The sequence below is a fragment of the Notamacropus eugenii genome, chromosome 2 (genome assembly GCF_028372415.1).
Source record: "Notamacropus eugenii isolate mMacEug1 chromosome 2, mMacEug1.pri_v2, whole genome shotgun sequence".
NCBI classification, from domain to species: Eukaryota; Metazoa; Chordata; class Mammalia; order Diprotodontia; family Macropodidae; genus Notamacropus; species Notamacropus eugenii.
In genome coordinates this window covers 395,983,312-396,001,420 of record NC_092873.1, presented here as the reverse complement: position 1 = coordinate 396,001,420, position 18,109 = coordinate 395,983,312, and the positions used below count along the sequence as shown (strand labels likewise).

The 18,109-nt window shown below is 34.6% G+C and overlaps 2 protein-coding genes across 2 annotated transcripts in view; one reads left to right on the top strand and one right to left on the bottom strand.

The window, feature by feature from the left end:
• Nucleotides 1-18,109, bottom strand: part of GPR137B (G protein-coupled receptor 137B) — a 147,152-nt gene that overhangs the window by 16,577 nt on the left and 112,466 nt on the right. The gene's annotated exons all lie outside the window — the stretch shown is intronic.
• The window catches only part of ERO1B (endoplasmic reticulum oxidoreductase 1 beta), a 56,680-nt gene that overhangs the window by 31,528 nt on the left and 7,043 nt on the right, over nt 1-18,109 (top strand). The window contains exons 7-14 of the mRNA XM_072647547.1: nt 2,151-2,271; nt 2,398-2,444; nt 6,484-6,495; nt 8,128-8,154; nt 9,090-9,182; nt 9,622-9,868; nt 11,034-11,103; nt 16,944-17,030. Of these exons, the coding sequence (XP_072503648.1) occupies nt 2,151-2,271; nt 2,398-2,444; nt 6,484-6,495; nt 8,128-8,154; nt 9,090-9,182; nt 9,622-9,868; nt 11,034-11,103; nt 16,944-17,030 (704 nt within the window). The remainder of the gene's footprint in view (nt 1-2,150; nt 2,272-2,397; nt 2,445-6,483; nt 6,496-8,127; nt 8,155-9,089; nt 9,183-9,621; nt 9,869-11,033; nt 11,104-16,943; nt 17,031-18,109) is intronic.

Sequence of the window (18,109 nt, the reverse complement as noted above, 5' to 3'; positions counted from 1 at the left end):
ATCTTATTTGATCCTTGCAACAACTATTGCTATTATTGCAACAACAGTATGCTATTATTATCCCCACTTTGCATATGAGGCAACTGAGGCAAATAGAGGGTCACACAGCTTTTAGGTATCGGAATCCAAATTTGAACTCTCCTCTCCTCTCTTCCCCTCTCCTCCCCTTCTCTTTTTCCTTTGGATTTACTGGCTAGATTTCTTGCTCAAAGACCAAGCTTAAACCCAGTTCACACTGGAGCTCACAGACTGGACAACAGATGTCACAGATTTGGTGGAAGATGGTACTACTTTATGTACCCAGGGTTGTGATATAAAGGAAAATTCAAGAAACGATATTTACATTATTTACATAAGTGATATTGAACTGATTTTAATCCATATTTAAAACTACATTTTAAATGAACTTTTTATTATCTTAAGCCCTGAATCAGACTGGAGAATTTTTTTTTTTTTTGCAAATTTAGAAGTGAGAATATTTCTGCATATGCATTTCTGTTTTGTTTGTGCACATAAATTTTATCATGTATTTTATCTAAGGTAAGCCCTCCATATAGAAACATGTCAGTTTGCAAAGAGGCCTGCTAAGTGCAGAAAAAAGCTTGATTTCAGAACTTAGAGTGGTAAAGTTTAACAAATACTTATAGCAAATTCCAAGAAAAGTTAAAAAAAAGCAAAATGCTGATTTTTTTTATGTTGTAACAGTTAAAATTTTGTTTATTAACCTGTACTGTTTTTTTTTTAAAAAAAGTACATAATTATTTTTGATCTATTTTTTCAGTTCAATAGGAGTATTTTAAAGATGAATAATTATTATTATTACTTTAACTTTTAATCTGTTCCATGTAGTTGGACAATGCCTGCCTGACAATTTCTAGGTGTTTATGCTGTACATATCTGTTATCATATATTGGAAACCCATCCTGTAATGCTGCTTTTAGAAATAAGAATAATAATGCTCACCTGGTTCTTACTGTATATATTATAATAATAATTAAGAGATTACTTAACCTTCAATAATATATAAATACAAACCAAGGTCACAATGAGTGTTACACAGGGTTTTATTATTCCTTCCTCCATTAGAAGGACTTTTGAGCTCCTGAAAACTGTGGACTAAGGCTTTTATTTACCTTTTGACTTGGCATGGGCAGTGTCCATAAAAATGGGATGTCCTACAGATGCTGAGGACTGATATAAATTAATGGAGGGAAGGAAAATGAGTTAAGGAATCTCTAAGGCTAGATGCTTTTTGAACATAGTTGATTTTTGTAATTCAGCTATCTAGTATTAAAGATGTAGCCAAACTTTCAAAAAGAGGTGGTGGTGGTGTATTTGTTACTTAAGTCTCCATGAACTACTATAATATCATGCTTACCTGTTATGTGTTGCTTTGTTCTTGTAAATGTTCTTTAGACATGTATATGTCTGTATTTGGCCTCCACAGTTAGATTTTAAGCTCCTGTAAAGGAGCCTATTACACTTATGTGAAAATACCAGACATCCAGAATGTATACTGCTTTTTTTAAATGTAGCTAGTGGTTGGTGTGAGGAGAAAAATCACTTCATTTTGTCAGTGTGAGGGGGAAAAAATCAGTAACATTTGTCACTGGTTTTATTTGAAATTGAGCATTTGCTTAGGTTAAAATTACAGTCTTCTAGTAAAAGTTATGCATTTGAATAAGTCCAAAGAGAGAGGAAAATTTTAATAACAACAACAATAAATTTTTATTAAGTATCTAGTGTGCATAGTCCACACAGGCTAAATATTTCCAGAATACCTATTTTGGCATGTGTACATTTAAAGGAGAAAAATCTAAAAATTATAGATCTTTTCAATTGTATTTACTCTTAGATTTTATGAAATTATTTTTTAAATCCCTAGTAATGGAGGGAATTTTACACAATTAAAAATAATTGTGTGATTTTCACAGGAAAATAGTGACTTTTTTCCTTATCATTAAGTTATGCTAATTCATAAGTCTGCTTCTGTATCACAGTTGTTCATATGATGCTACCATCTCTTGTGACTATTATTTTGAACATTTAGCATCCCTTTGACATAGTTTGGTTGTTTTTTGTGTGTGTGATACTAAGTTTTAAACAAGGGATAAGATGAGACTCATAATTCAGAATTATTTCCTTTTCAGATGAGAGATCTCCAGCTGCTCAGTATGTGGATCTGTTGCTAAACCCAGAGCGTTACACAGGATACAAAGGGCCCTCTGCATGGAGAGTGTGGAATAGCATCTATGAAGAAAATTGTTTCAAGTAATGATCAACGGATGGGGATCGGGGAGGATAGTTATTTGTATGTCTGTGTTTTGAAAATAGCACTTTATTTATTTATTTGTCTGTTCATTCATTTATTTATTTATTTCATTCTCTTTCTTTCAGGCCTCGATCTGTATATCGTCCTTTGAATCCATTGGCACCCAGCTGGGGTGGGTTTTTAAAAATACCTGTACTTACATACTTAGGACTGCCTTCAAAATACTTTTATATAATTAATCTTGCCTTTTTAGTTGATGGATAAAAATGATTTTATGTTGTCCATATATGTATTAAGTATACACTTTTATTTATAGTAAATATATAGTAAATTTCACTACTTAATTTATATAGAGTAAAAACTGGACCTATTAAGTTAAAAAAAATCATTAAAGGTCAAATTTATGGTAAGTAGATGTCAAGGTGTCTTAAAAATACTTTATAAAAATATGGTTCTTAAGGATCCATTTACAAAACTGAAAATCCTAAACACATAAGATAGTAAACACTTTTTTGCTTTCTAACAACTCAGATAGTAACTAATTTCCAAGCTGCTTGGATTAACTAATATTTTGTTTCCGTTTTGAGTAGACTTTGCACAGAGGTATTAGTTGGGGCAATTAGAGCTATTTCCAACTCATCAGTTCCACTTATTCTTAATCCGAAGAATTCATAGAATGTAAGGTTGGTTACAGGCCTATTGTAAATAAAGTTTTAGGTACAGTTATGTCTGAGGCAACTGTTACCAGTGTAGGCATGTACTGGGAAAAACCTGAGCCCTCAGAACAATTCTAAAATTTACCTCTGCTACTGATTTTTTAAAAAATTGGGAATTAAACTCAACTTTCTAGGACTATCCTGTGTTTTTTCCACTTTAAGTAATTTGACTTCTATTCAGTCCTATTCTTCAGAATTGCTTCTTTTTGTGTCTTCAGAATTTAGTTTTTGAGGGTTTCTTATTTACACCGAATTTATAACTAATAGAACTTTAAACCATAGGTTCTTAGGTATGAAAAAAATATTTTCTATGATGCCTCCTTCCTTTATATCTAGTTTTGTAGTGTAGTCATAAAGTATTAAGATACACGTTGATCTAATTTAGAAAGTTACCTTAGAATTTTTCTACCTCCTAACTCCCCACAAAAGTTTTTGGTTTTATTTTATTTTGGCAAATCTGCCAAATCCTTTATTTGCCTTTCCATGTGAAAACTATGAGTCATCTTTCCATTCAGCTGCAATTTAACTTTTGTATTGTGATTTCATTTATGATAAAAATATCAAGATTGATATCATTCAATTCTCCAGTAATTGTGGCCTTTCAATAACTGGATAAGCATTTTATACATAGTAATAAAATAATAATAGCTATCATTTATTTATATAGCACCTTAAGGTTTGCAAAGCACTCTACAGATGTTATATTTTTATCCTCACAACAACCCTGGGATGTAGGAACCATTATCCATATTTTACAGAAGAAATTGAAGCAGGCAGAGGTTGAGTGACCTGTTCAGGGTCCCATCTAGGAAATATCTGAGGCTAGATGTGAACCTAGGACTTCATGACTCCTGGTCCAGTGCTCTGTCTCTGTGCCACCTAGCTATATAACAGCAACTGTTGTTAAATTTTATAGGTGATCCAAGAACTGGGTAGTTCTTAGCACCTTCTGCCCCTTTTTTCTGCTGCTTCTATTGAAGAAACAGGAATTGGCACCACAAGACTAAGGGCTGTTTTGTATTTATTATATATGAAAATGAATGATTCTTAGCACTTTTTCTCCTCTTAGAACTGTACCACTGTCATGAAGAAGATGCCACAACAGGACCAAATTGTATTTTGTATCTTCCTGTGTTTCATGAGTTACTATGAATAAAGAATTCCTCAAGTGATCAGTGAGCTAAATGAGACTGTGGAAAGCTGATGTCTATTGTTGAGTGCTTTCCAACGTAATAATAGCTTGTTGGTTTACATGCTGCTGGCTCTCCCCTTGAGAATCCAGGGTTGCCTCCTTTCCACAGTATTAGAATGGGACCATCTGGAGGCTGGGACCATCTGGAGGCTACAGATTTGTGCATTTTTTAAAAGTTATGTTTAGATTAGATACTTGGAGAAGGACTGCATTTGTGGAGGGAGCTGTTCTCCTACTTGGCCTCTTTTCATTATTCCTACAGAATCTCAGATTTGGAAGTCAGTTCCAGCCTCTTTATTAATAAGAGCACCTTCTGTCACTTTACTTGAAAGTTGTCCTTTAACCTTTGCTTGAAAACTTCCAGTGAGAGGGATTCCTATGCACAAAACAACCTTTTCCACTTTGGAATAGCATTTAATCATTCAGTAAATTTTTTCTTAAATCAAACCTAAATCTAGTTCTGTCCTCTGTGGCTAAGCTCTAATTCCTCTTTAATGTGATAGATCTTCAGATACATAGGGTTATAGTTTTAGAACTTGAAGGGTCCTTGGTGTCATGTTGCTAATCTCTTTTTTATACATAAGGAACTGGTCCATTTAGGTTAAGCACTTTGCCCAAAATCACACAGGTCCACTCACCTTCAGATCCAACACTCTTTCAGGTAACAATCCACTTCTCTCACTCCACTTTAAGTGTTCTCTATTCTAAACATTTCTGGTTCTTAACTACCAATCTTAATATCCCGTTATTTCCAAACTCTTCACCATCTGAGTTGCTTTCCTGGAAACTCTCAAAATTGTCAGTGACCTTCCTAAAATATGTTGTCCAGACATGAGTTCCATATGTGTTTTGATAATGCATTTATTAAGCACCTACTATGTGCTAGGCACTACACTATGTGCTAGGCACTACGCTTTGTGCCAGGAATACAAAGAAGGGCAAAAGACAGTTCATGAAATAGTATATAAGCCAGATATATACAAACAAGATACATATAGGATAAACTGAAAATAATCAATAGAAGGAAGGTATCAGGAAAGACTTCTTTTAGAAGCTGAGATTTTAGCTGTGACTTGAAGGAAGCTGGGAAGCCAGGAGGTAGAGTTGAGGAAGGACAGAATTCTGAGCATGGGGGGACAGCAAGTGAAAAAGCCATGGGGGAAGGACATTTTATATAGAAAGAAACAAATTAGGCAGATAAGAAAGCTAGAAAGGATAGAAGGTATAGGAGATTGGAGGTAAACGGAAAAAAAAGTAGTAGTACTAGGATGAGGCATAATCACAGTAGACATCTTTTTTCCTGTCCTGCTGCTCAGTAGCTTCATCGACTTTATGACCTTTGATCATCTTTGTAATCACTGTGCATGTCTATTCAGATGTTCTGGGCTTCTCAAACAAATAGCCTGTGTTGTACCAGGACAGTGGCTTAAGCAGTTTTTCTTCCTTATTGCAATCCCCGCAGCCCCTAACTTTCAGTAGATTCTGAGTGTATATTTTGGAGAAATAAAACGTAAAGCAAAACAAAAAGCTGATGGTGCCAATGAAGGTGTGGCAACGTAAAAATAATTTAGATGGATATAATGGTTGGTTCTGTGTGTGTGACTGACTAAAAAAGAATTTATTAAGCACTTACTCTGTGCCAGGTACTCGCTGAGAGCTCTAGGTACAGTCACTGTTGTCAAGGAGGTCAGATTCTAACTAGGGAGATAACATAATAGGAGTATTCAGCTGCACAAAGAATGGAAAAGCCCAGTGGTCCTGGGGATGCAGGTTATTTGGCAATGGTCATGAGTCTGGAGGTTATGATGAAAGGTTACATAGTAAAGTGGTGTGTGGTCTTCATCTTACCAGAAGGATTATAGTTGGTGACAGTCTGCAAGACTATTTAGTTCATGTGATATGACTTGAAAATATTTTTACTTATGTTATACAGACTATGCTCATAATTGGTATACATGTTGTATTCCCCCTATCAGAAGGTAAACTCTTTGGCAGAAGGGACTCTTAGATTTTTATGTGTATCCCCAGCACCTAATACAGTTCCTGGGATATAGTATGCCATTAATTTTACTCTTTACTTCATGTATTCATATTGTAGATTACACTTTATTCATTGGAATCTTATAGTAACTCAGGATAAACAGTTCTTCATTTTCAGGGTGTCTTATTTACTTTGTGCTATATCCAAAGTTATTAGAATAACATACTGTAATATGTTTTGTTTCCCATACGTAATGTATATAAGAATAGTTCTTAACTGTTCCACATATTTTAAAATAACTGCTATGTTATTTTTTTTCCAGGAAAAGATGATGGTGAGTTAAATTTTGATATTTTTAGAAATGAAAATATTTGGAGCTATAGCTTATAAAGAGAATCCTTTTAAATGGCTAAATTTTGATATCTTCTAATGTATACATTTTGCCTAAGAAAAAATATTCTCTTTTTAAAGAATTTTTTTCTTCTGAAATTAGACTGTATATGAAAGACAGCCTAACAAACACCAAGCTTCAGTTATTCCTGTCTAATTCATCTTCTTAGTTTTGTCTGTGTATGTATGTGTATGCATACGTGTACATTACACATATTTATTTGTTTAGTTGGATCAGTTGTGTCCAACTCTTCATGACCCCATTTGGGGTTTTCTTAGCAAAGATACTAGAGTGATTTACCATTTTCTTCTCCAGCTTATTTTACGGAAGAGGGGAACTGAGGCAAGCAGGGTTAAATGATTTGCCCAGAATCACACAGCTAGTAAGTGCCTGAGGCCAGACTTGAAATAAGGATAATGCGACTTGACACTCTATGCACTGCATCATGTAGCTTCCATATAGATATATAGGTACAGATACACACAGATACACACACAAATACATAAATATGTATATATGTATTTGTGTATATGTATAAATATATATACATATCACATATTATATATAATTGATGTACATGGTATTTTTTATATTCTAGTTATTAGGTCACTGCTCATTAATGAGTAAAAAAAATCAGAATTCTAATTACAATATAAAGCTATCCTGTTATATTTTGGGTACAAAAAGGGATTAGTTTTATATACTATGTTGGTTAAAGAAATCAAGTTATCATTATATTGCTTCCACCCTCAGTTTCTTGCAACTCCTTCTTTCCCCTAGTAATTTCTCTAGATTGAAACTCTGAGTAGTCATGGTAGAGCGAACATTTTGAGGTAGCTTCCCGAGGTGATTTTCCTCATACCATCTTTAGTTTTTCTAGGTTTAGAATATGTAGTCTGTTGTATACATCTGTTTGATGTACAGTAATGTAATAATTGAATACTTCCATAGGGGATTTCTAGTTGGACATCAAAGGACACTGACAAACTGGATTACCTTCAGAAGAGATCAATTTAGGAAAATGAGAAGAATGGGGACTGAGACACCTAAGGATCGTGTGAAGGAACTGTAGATGTTTAGCTTAGAGAAGATTAGATATATAGAGGATACTCTTTATTTAAGTTGTCAAATTATTTGGAAGGTTTGCCAACAACTTTTTTAATACACTCAAGGAAGCATTTGTTTAGGAGCATTCCCCTAACCAATTTGAGTAATTAAATTATTTATGGACAGTGCACACAAGTGTTACTAGTGTTTGCTGCCATACCTAGCATGGTATTCTACATACTGTTTTTAAGTTGGACAGTTTTTAAGTTGGAATTGTCTTAGTGGATTCAGTAAAAGCACTAGATCGAGAGTCTAAGGAACCTGAGTCTAAATACTCAGCTGTGTTACTTGATTTTTTGTATGACTTTGGGCAAGTCACTTAACTCTTTGGGCTTTAGAGGTTTTTTTTTTTTTCCTGTAAAATAAAGGTATTGGGCTAGAATAGTCTATACCTCTCAATGCTATCATCTTAATTACTCTGGCTTCTGTTTGACTATTAAGAGTTTTAATTAAAATCTCTCTTTTCAGGAGAATCATTCTACAAATGGCTAGAAGGTAAATAAGGACATAATCTATCAGCAGCTACTGTATATTTTCATCTATATTTAATGTTTACCATTACAATTGGTTTGCTTTTGGCTAGCGTACAACTTTGTGTTAAAAAAAAAATTTGATCAGGGGTGCCATGTCTATATCATTCTCCCCTCTCACTTTTCTTTTTTGATTGGTGCCTTTTGAAAAAATATCACACTTGTTTTTATTTTTATATGTATATATATGTACGTATGTTTATTTTATATATATATATATATATATATAATGTGTACAACGTTTTGTCCATTCCTGTCCTACCAACCTCATCTCTCTACTGAGGGAAGGGACTTATATTTCATCCTCAGTTCTCCAGAACCTAGATTGGTCATTGTGTTTATTGTTCAGCTTTTATTGTTTTTAAGTTTATATTATTGTAGTCATTTTGTGTGTTTCCTTTGTTTAACTCTACATCACTTCATATAATTAGTCTTACCATGTATATCTGAATTCCTTGTATTCATCATTTCTTACAGTATAGTAATAATCCATTACATTTCTATACCTTTGTGTGTTCATCTAGTCCTTAGTCAATGAGAACTCATGCTGTTTCCATTTTCTTTTTGCCAACATGAGTTGGCTGTTATGGGTGTTTTAGTAGGTATAGAGAAAGAGCCTTCTGTCGTTGACTACTCTTAGCATATATATTTCCAGTATGGATTGTTCTTTAATGTAATTATATATCTACTTGCTAGGCTGAGGTTACTCTGCTAGAGTATGAATCAAGCAAGGCAATGAATTTTAGCTCTGATTTTTTTTCCTGACATATAAAGTATGAATAGAAAAATGCCTTCCTAAAGTTGTTTGAATTGTGCATAGACTTTTAATTTCAAATTCAGTTATTGTTTTAATTATTCTAATATATACATATGCTTTTCCCACAATGTCGTCCTATATAGGTTTGTGTCTGGAGAAAAGAGTATTCTATAAACTGATTTCTGGGCTTCATGCTAGCATCAACATACATCTGTCTGCAAAATATCTTTTGGAAGGTAATCAGATTTTTAAATATTATTAAATAAAATAATTATGGAAAATGCATGAATTGGGTAGAGATGTGTAACTATAATCCCAGCTACCAGGGAGGCTAAGAGTGGTGGATCTTTTCAGTTTAGGAATTCTAAATTGTAATGGGTTATGCTAGTTGTGTATCTGCACTAAGTTTAGCATCAACATTTTGAGCCCCTGGGGTAGGGGTAGGGATGGAGGATGGTTTGTGGGTATTAAACCTAATAATGCTAAGGAGGAGCAAACGAGCCCATGTCTGAAACAACAGGCCAAGTCTTCTGCACCAGGAAGTAATGGGATTAGACTTGGGAGTAGCCTCTGTACTTCAGCCTGAGTGAGATAGTATTTAAGCAAAGAAAGAAAGAAAATACATGTTTTCCATGTTGTAGACAGGAATTTTTTTTTTAATCTCTTTCTGTTTAGAAACATGGGGAAAACCTAGTTGGGGACCCAACATCAAAGAGTTTAAGCGCCGCTTTGACCCTGTGGAGACCAAAGGGGAAGGTCCTAGAAGGTTAAAGAACCTCTACTTTTTGTACTTGATTGAACTCCGAGCTCTGTCAAAGGTCGCCCCATACTTTGAGCGCTCAATTGTTGACCTTTACACTGGAAATGTAGAAGAAGATGCTGAGACAAAAAGTCTTTTGTTGGAGATCTTTCGAGATACAAAGTAAGAATTAAATCTCAGTGATTTGAAGTTATTTTTTACCTTTACATAAAAGATAGCCTTTGTTTAAATTGAAATGAAAAACGGAGATTAATGTGAAAGTCAGTGAAGAAAAGCAGAATTCGATTTTTAAAAGATCAAAATATCATTATTCGAAAATATTTCTGGAAATGGAGTTAAAAATGTTTCTAGACATCTCAGTTGCTGAAACTGCTTCACAATTAAGAAATTATTACTACTTCTAGTTCAAAAAAAATAGAGCTCTGAAGTTTGAGTTATGGATAACAACTTTTTGTTTTATTCTCTGTTTGGAGTGCCATGCTTCACATGCTAGCTTTTGAAGACATTTCTTCTTTGTCTGTTTCTGGTTTTGCTCACTGTCTGAATCTCTGCTCAACTCTTTGCTATTCTAACTCTGTGTAGGGTATTTTTACCATTGTTTTTGTTGTTTAAACCTAGGATAAATTACCCTAATCCTTCCAGATGTGGGCTTTATGTAATTAACGTTTATATAGTCCTTTACAATTCTATTAACTGATTTGATTTTAATAACAGCTAAGCCTTGGTAGGTAATGTAAATATTGTTATCCCTATTTTACAACTAAGGAAACTGAGCTTCAGGGAGTTTAATGGTTTGTCCAGTGTCACACAACCAGACAATGGATTGGACCAGGACTCTTACCCATCAGGGCTTCTGATGTGTAGTTCAGTGTTACATTGTAATGCCTTTTACATAAAATGGATTTGTGGCACAGTGTCCTCCCTAAAACCTTAAATTTATTCAACTTACTGGATATTCAGATAGACTTAGAAAAAAGTTAGAGTTAGAAAAATTTGAAGTTAATTTTTTTGGTAGAATTTTTAGGTGCTTTTATTTATACCATGCTTAACTTAATGGCCTATTTTTCATGATCACATTTTAGTACATAATTGCATTTAGTTGTTTCCATCGGTTGTAATAATACATCTATCATTTTTACTTAGTCTTTTGTTGAACAATCCACATATTAATTGACATTTTTCCTTTAGCATATAAGCCATGGTATTATTAACATAAAGTCATTTTAGAATTTAAAAATATCTGTAGTGATAAAAAAAACTATTTACCTTTAATTCACAGTATATAAGTTTTTATCCTTCTTTTACCATAAAATTGTTATTTGATCAGGTCCTTCCCTATGCACTTTGATGAGAAATCCATGTTTGCAGGAAACCAAAAGGAGGCTAAATCATTAAAGGTAATGTCAGTAACATTTCTTTAACATTTGAAAATAAATTGAAATTAATTTTTTTAATGAGTCCTATTTCAGTTCCTATTGACCTTTGTTCATTTGATTCTCAACCATTTTTCTCACTTTTTGAAATCAGTTTGATTGGATATTTTTCAACCATGTCTAACTCTTTGTGACCCCATTTGAGGTTTTCTTGGCAAAGATACTGAAGTGGTTTCAGTATTTCCTCCTCTAGCTCATTTGACAGATGAGGAAACTGAGGCAAACAGGGTTAAGTGACTTGCTCAGGATCACATAGCTAGTAAGTGGCTGGGGTCAGATTTGAACTCAGGAAGATGAATCTTCCTCAATACAAGTCTGACACTCTATCCACTGCACCACACCTAGCTGCCCCCATTATTTGGATATTATGGTGCTATTATTGAACAGAGAAGAGAATATATATATTTTCTTCCCTATTTTTACTAGTTATATTATACTTTCTGATTTATCCAGCATTTTGGTGATTTTGTCCTGTGAGTATTATATAGAAATGTTTTTTAAAATGATCAGGATATTTTGGGGAGCTGAACAATTTTAAGCTTGAAGTTGTAATATTACAAGCTCACCTTCCTATGAGATTGTGACCTGAGTTAGCCATTTTCAACATCATCAATATTATGTTTTCTTTTTAAAAATTATTATGTAAAATATTATTACCTACTATTTCCAAAAGATAAATATTATTTTATGTTCTTTTTTGTTTAAATGGAAATTATGAGTGTTAGTTTGTAGCATCACTGAAAGAAATGAAGGGAATTAAACCAGATATTCATCCAGTTCAAGAAATTTGTATATAAACGCTGTTGAAATAAGCATTTTGTTTTCATGAGAGTATACTTATTTACAACAATTTTAAAATTCACTGAATGATAGAATAGACTTTGAATTGCAAGGAATACTAAAGGTCATTTAGTCCAACTCCCCTTATATTACAAATGAAAAAACTCAGCCTTGTAGATGTTAAGAAACAGGCAAGGCTACACCGCTGAAGTGGAAGAACCAGGATTTGAACCCATTTTTCCTGATTTCAAGTTCAGTATCTGTCATCTAATGGCTTTTTTACTTCCTGTTTTAGGGAAATACTGTTATTTTCAACTGACTATACATTTAGAAGAATGTTAGAAATAGAAAAACACTAAAAGAGGAGAAATATTATATTTCTGTGATTTCCAGCACTTCTAACTTTACAGAGTTCCGTGGCATACCTATAAGGGAAGAATAGATTATTTCATCCAACGAATCCATGATGATACTATCCTTTTTATAAATTCCATAACCTAGTATCTTTTTTTTTCCGTGAGGCTTAAGCAACTTGCCCAGGGTCACATGGCTAGTAAGTGTCCGAGTCTGAATTTGAACTCAGGTTCTCCTGACTTTAGGTCAGTGCTCTATCCATTGTGCCACCTATGTGCCCTGATAGTGCAGTATTGCAATGGGTTGCTGACAGAGAGTTTTGGGAGGAATGACGCCTTTCACTTTCCTTTAAACATACCTGTCAATCATTTTTAGATTTTTTTTTTGTTAGCTATCACATGATTAACAAACTAAATTTGTTTGCTTGTTGACTAATTGACTAATATAAAATTACCTGTTGTTTGTGATAGCAAAAGAAGAGCATGTTTTTGGTAATAAGTTTAATTTAGTTATTCAGAATTCTTTGATACATCTGCCTTTGCTGACTCAACATATGTGACAGTAAATATGTCCCCTATTTTGTATTATCACAAAAATATTTGGAGTTGAATGGAAAAATTTGCTTCTGATATTCCTGAAGAAAGGAAGCTAAAGGTCACTGAGTTTATGTTGGTGGGAGTTGGTACCTTTGCATCTATGTAAGGAAATAGTCATGATGTAGTTTTAGGTTAGCATTATTGTTGCATTTGTTTTTAAATATAAGTTGAAGTTATATTTTAAGTGAATGAATAAAGTAAAACTTGCCTACTGTTTCTCAAGGGTATATAAAGAAATCAAATGAGTTTTGCTTCAGGTAATTCTCTGAGTATGCCACATTAACTTCTTTACTTTTCTAGCATTACTAAAACAGTAAAGTGAGGGAAACACTATAATTACCATTTACCTAGATTTTTTAGCAATGTATTTGGTAAAAAAATTTTGTAGTATCCTTGTGGACAGGTTAAAAGAGATGTGAACTAGACAATATAGGATGATTAATTGAGTTAACTGGTTAACTGGTCAAACCAAGTACTCATAAATAAGTATCAACTTGGAAGGAGGTTTCCAATGAAATACTTCAAGAATCTACTTGGTCCTAAGCTTTCATATTTTTTATCCATACTATCCAGTATAGTGTTTGGCATGTAGTAGGTACTTAATAAATGCATTTCATTCGTTCATGAATGATTTGGATAAAGACATCAAATTTACACATGCCTGGTAGGAGGAGTAGCTAATAAAGTCATTCAAAAAGATCTAGACAGACTAGACCATTGAACTGATTTGAATAAGGTGAAATTTAATGGGGATAAATGTAAAGTTTTATATTTGGATTCAAGAAACTGTATTCCACAAACACAAGAAGAAAGAAGCCTGGTTAACAGTATTTCTGAAAAAGTTCTGGAGGGTTTTGTGTAGTACAAGCTTAGGATGATGGCAGCCAATCAGTACACCAACAAACGTTATTTTAGTGCCTGCTATGTACCATTTACATAGGTAATGGGCATAATGAGGCAAAAATGAAACAATCCTTGCATTTGAGGAGCTCACATTTTCTAGGAGTAAGTATATAAAGAAAAAAAATTATTGATGGGGAGGTTGTGAGATCAAGAAAAGTATCATGTAGGAAGTAATATTCGAACAGTTTTGAAGTTATTTATTTATTTATTTATTTATTGCTGTTGATTAGTTGTGTCTGACTCTTTGTGACCCCATTTGAGGTTTACTTGGCAAAAATATTGGAGTGGTTTGCCATTTCCTCCAGCTCATTTTACAGATGAACAAACTACAGCAAACAGGGTTAAGTGACTTGCCCAGGGTCACGCAACTAGTAAATGCTGAACTCAGATTTTCCTGACTCCAAAGGGCAGCATTTTATCTACTTCACTATCTTGATGCCCCTTAAAATCTGCTAGGCATTCTGTAAATTATTGGTGAGGAGAGCATTTGTTCCAGGCTTGGGAAAATAGTGTGAGTAGAGAGAGAAGGGAGGTGGAATGACATGGGCCAGGATCAATAAGAAAACCCGTTTGCCTAGACTGTAGTGTATGAAGGAGAGTATAGCCAGGTTGTCAAGGGCTTTACAAGCCAAACAGAGGCATTCGTATGTGTGATCCTAGAGACAAGGGGAGCTGCCAGAACTCCTTGAGTTTGGAGAGTGTCATAGTCATATCTGTGCATTAGGAATATCACTCAGGCTGTTTTGATAGAGGATAGTTTAGAAAGGGGAGGGCCTCGAGGCAGATCAGCCAGGTAGGCTATTGCAGTAATCTAGGTGAGAGGTGATAAGAGTCTAAATTAAACTGGTAGCTGTGTGAGTCAAAAGAAGGGCTTGAATACAAGATCTATTGTAGAATCAACAAGACTTGATAGCTGATAAGGGTAAGGGAAAGGGAAAAAGCTATCACTTTGAGGTTGAGAACCTTATGTAGAGGGGAAGGTTTGGGGGAAATAATTCTTGTTTGGGGGAAATCTGATTTTGGGCAGTTTTAGTAGGTGCAGCTAAATTAGAGATGTCCATTTAGCAGTTGTTGATGATGTATGACTGGAATTCAGATAGATGAGCTGGACAGCTCTGGGAGCTGTCTGAAGTGATAGCTCAGAAGTAATAGTTGAACTTAACGAGAAGTGATGAAATCACCAAGAAGGCATAAAGAAAGAAGAGAGTTTGCTATAGGGCTCTCACGAGCACCCATGTATATATGAGGTGATCCAGCAGAGGGGATTAAGAAGGAGTTGGCAATTAATTGATCATTAGTAACTTTGTTGATAGAAGTTTTACTTAAGTGATGAGGTCAGAAGCCAGGTTGCAAGTGACTAAGAAGTCAGTGTGAAGAGGAAAAATGGATACAACAAGTGCAGACAGCTCTTTCTAGGCATTTGACAGAGAAAAAGAAGAAAGCTATAGGATAATAAGCTGATGGGGTGGTAGGATAAAATAATGATTTTTTTTTTTCATGGATGGGAGAGGTCTTGGCATGTTTATAGGCAGGAAACCAGAGGATAAGTAGTGATTGAAAATTAAAGAAAGAGAATTATCCAAAAAAAAACCCCCCAAAACAAAAACTAGCTCCCAGAGGAGAGAGAGGGTATGAAGGGTATAAACAGAGGAAAAGAAGAAAAATCAGGGATGATGTTGAGGTAATTTGGAGTGTAGACTTGAAGAGAAGAGATAGCTTATGGAAGTTAGCCTCACATTTTTCTGTGAAGTATTTAGCTGGTTTCTCCAATGAAAGAGTTGTGTAGACTTGAGGGAATAAAGGGTTTGTGTTCTAAAACTACTATTGACTCTGAAACACATGTAACAAAATAGAAAAAAAGATTATAATACAAAACAAGTACATAGACATACTTTGCCAAACAAAGAATGTCTTTTAATAGTTGTGCTTCTTGGAAGACAGGGACTTAAGATGTATTTGCTTGTGAATCCCTCATGTTGCCCCACGGAGTGCTTTGTACAAAGTTTGCCATCAATAAACATTTTTCAGGTAAATTTTATAAATTGGCAATGATGTCAATTGATTGTATAAAAATTGTCAGTTTAGCACCTTCAGTTATAGAATTTGAGAGGAACCTAAGAGGTTGGTCATGTAACCCAGTTTTCCACCTAACCAAGTTACCTATGCAATAGATGCTCAGCTACCTTATGCATACATAGTATTAGGAGGCTTGTTGCCTTATAGTGCAGCTTATTCTGTTTTAAAACTGATTGCTGGAAACCTTTTCCTCATATACTAAAAGTTGTTTTCTTGTAACTTAATCCATTAGTTTTGATTATGTTGTCTTGAGCCACACAGAATGATCTTTTTCACATTGAGATATTTTATGGCAGTTATCATATCCTTCCTTGATGTTTTCTTCTAGATAAAATGTCTATTTTCAACCTTTTCTTATATTTGTCCTGGTTTTGAGCCCCCCTTCAACCATACTGCTTTGCTCTCCTGTTATGCTCTATAATTTGTCAATATCCTTCCAAAAATATGGTACCTTAAACAAAAAGTAATTCTTGAGGTATAATATGACTATTTTAGAGTGGGATTCATTGTTATTTGAAGTATAATACATTGGTCCAGTATCTTGATACAATACTTCTGTTAATATACACAAGATTACATTCTAAGGCAGCATTTCATGGTGGATGGAGAGTTGGTCTAGGAACTAGTAAGATTTGGGTTCAAATTCTGCCTTGGATACATACTTCCTGTATGACCCTGGGCAAATCATTTAACCTTTCAGGGCTCTGGACTGCTAGATAAGAAAATAAATTGCAGATATAGTACTAACCTGTACTGGTGGAGGAAATTTTCTCATGAGGGAGCTCTCCAACCACTGACATCCCAGGTCCAGCCCCAGCCCTCATCCTCTGAGGGCTGAGATCACTGTGTGTGTGTGTGTGTGTGTGTGTGTGTGTGTGTGTGTGTGTGTGTGTGTGTGTGTGTGTCTGTCTGTCTGTCTGTGTCTCTGTGTGTCTCTCTGTGTATGTGTGTCTGTGTGTATTTGCAGTCACATCATAATTCTGTTGGTCATACTTTTTATTTGAAAGACTGTTTTTTAGAAAATTGACTGTTGTTTCAGCTAAATATAGTTAAAAGTCTAGTTTAACCATAGTGAAAATATTTTCTGTCTATCAGGAAGAATTACGGTTGCATTTCAAGAACATATCACGTATAATGGACTGTGTTGGATGTGACAAATGCAGGTTATGGGGAAAACTACAGGTATGCATATCTTTGTTTCTTTGTTTTTAGAATTGTCGTTGTTTTTGTGTTTGTCCTTCGTTGCCAAAGAAGACCATCAGAGAAATGATGACATGGCTTGCACTTGACTTTGTTTTGAGTAAGGGAGGGCTGTGCAAGGGCACCAGCCTCACTTCTCCTCCGGAGCTATCTGGGTCCAGTGGCCAGATATTCATCAGAATGACTGGAGATGGCTCAGGATGCAGTGGAAGACCTTGGCGCCTTTAGGCCAAGGTCTATTCAGGTACTCACTTAGGGTGAAGTAATGTCCTGTACTGAATGCCTTCCGCTAAGCAGTTCAGAGCTGCTTATAAATTTTTAAAATTTCTTTTCAAAGTAAAGCTTTGATATAGACAAAATACAATAATAGTATCCCTGTTTGAACATGTGAAGAATCTATACAATATTACATTGTATGTATACAAATAGGAAGATATTTATTTACTTGTTAAACACCTCCACTAAAGTCCTCCTCTGGCCTTAAAGGTCTGTGCCAGGGAATTAAGTCAAAGTTTTGGTAGGTCCTAGTAATTGGAAAAGACTTTGAGTATAAGTTGAGAAAGAAGGTAGGTATCTGTCACCTGAGTATAAGCCTTAGCTAAGCTTTGGAGAATACTATCCCTCGGGGAAGGAAGTTGCTTACCAGGAGATAAAATGTTTTTAATCCTGACACTTCATTAAGACTATCTACTGGATTGGAATAAGTAATACTCAGGCTGATGAAATCATAAAAACATTTTACTAAGCATGATATATGTATATATATATAATTTGCTCTTATATTTCACATAAATATTGAAAGTCATTCGAACCTTCCATTTCAGTCATTTTTAGGCAACTAAGTGATACAGTGGATAGAGTGCTGGGCTTGGAGTCAGGAAAACCTGAGTTCAAATCCAGCCTCAGACACTTAGGCTTTGTGACCCTGGGTAAGTCATTTAACCTGTTTGCCTCAGTTTCCTCAACTGTAAATGGGGATATTAGCAATACCTACCGCACAGCATTGTTATGAAGATCAAATGACATAATAATTATAAAAAAAAGTGCTTAGCATAGTGCCT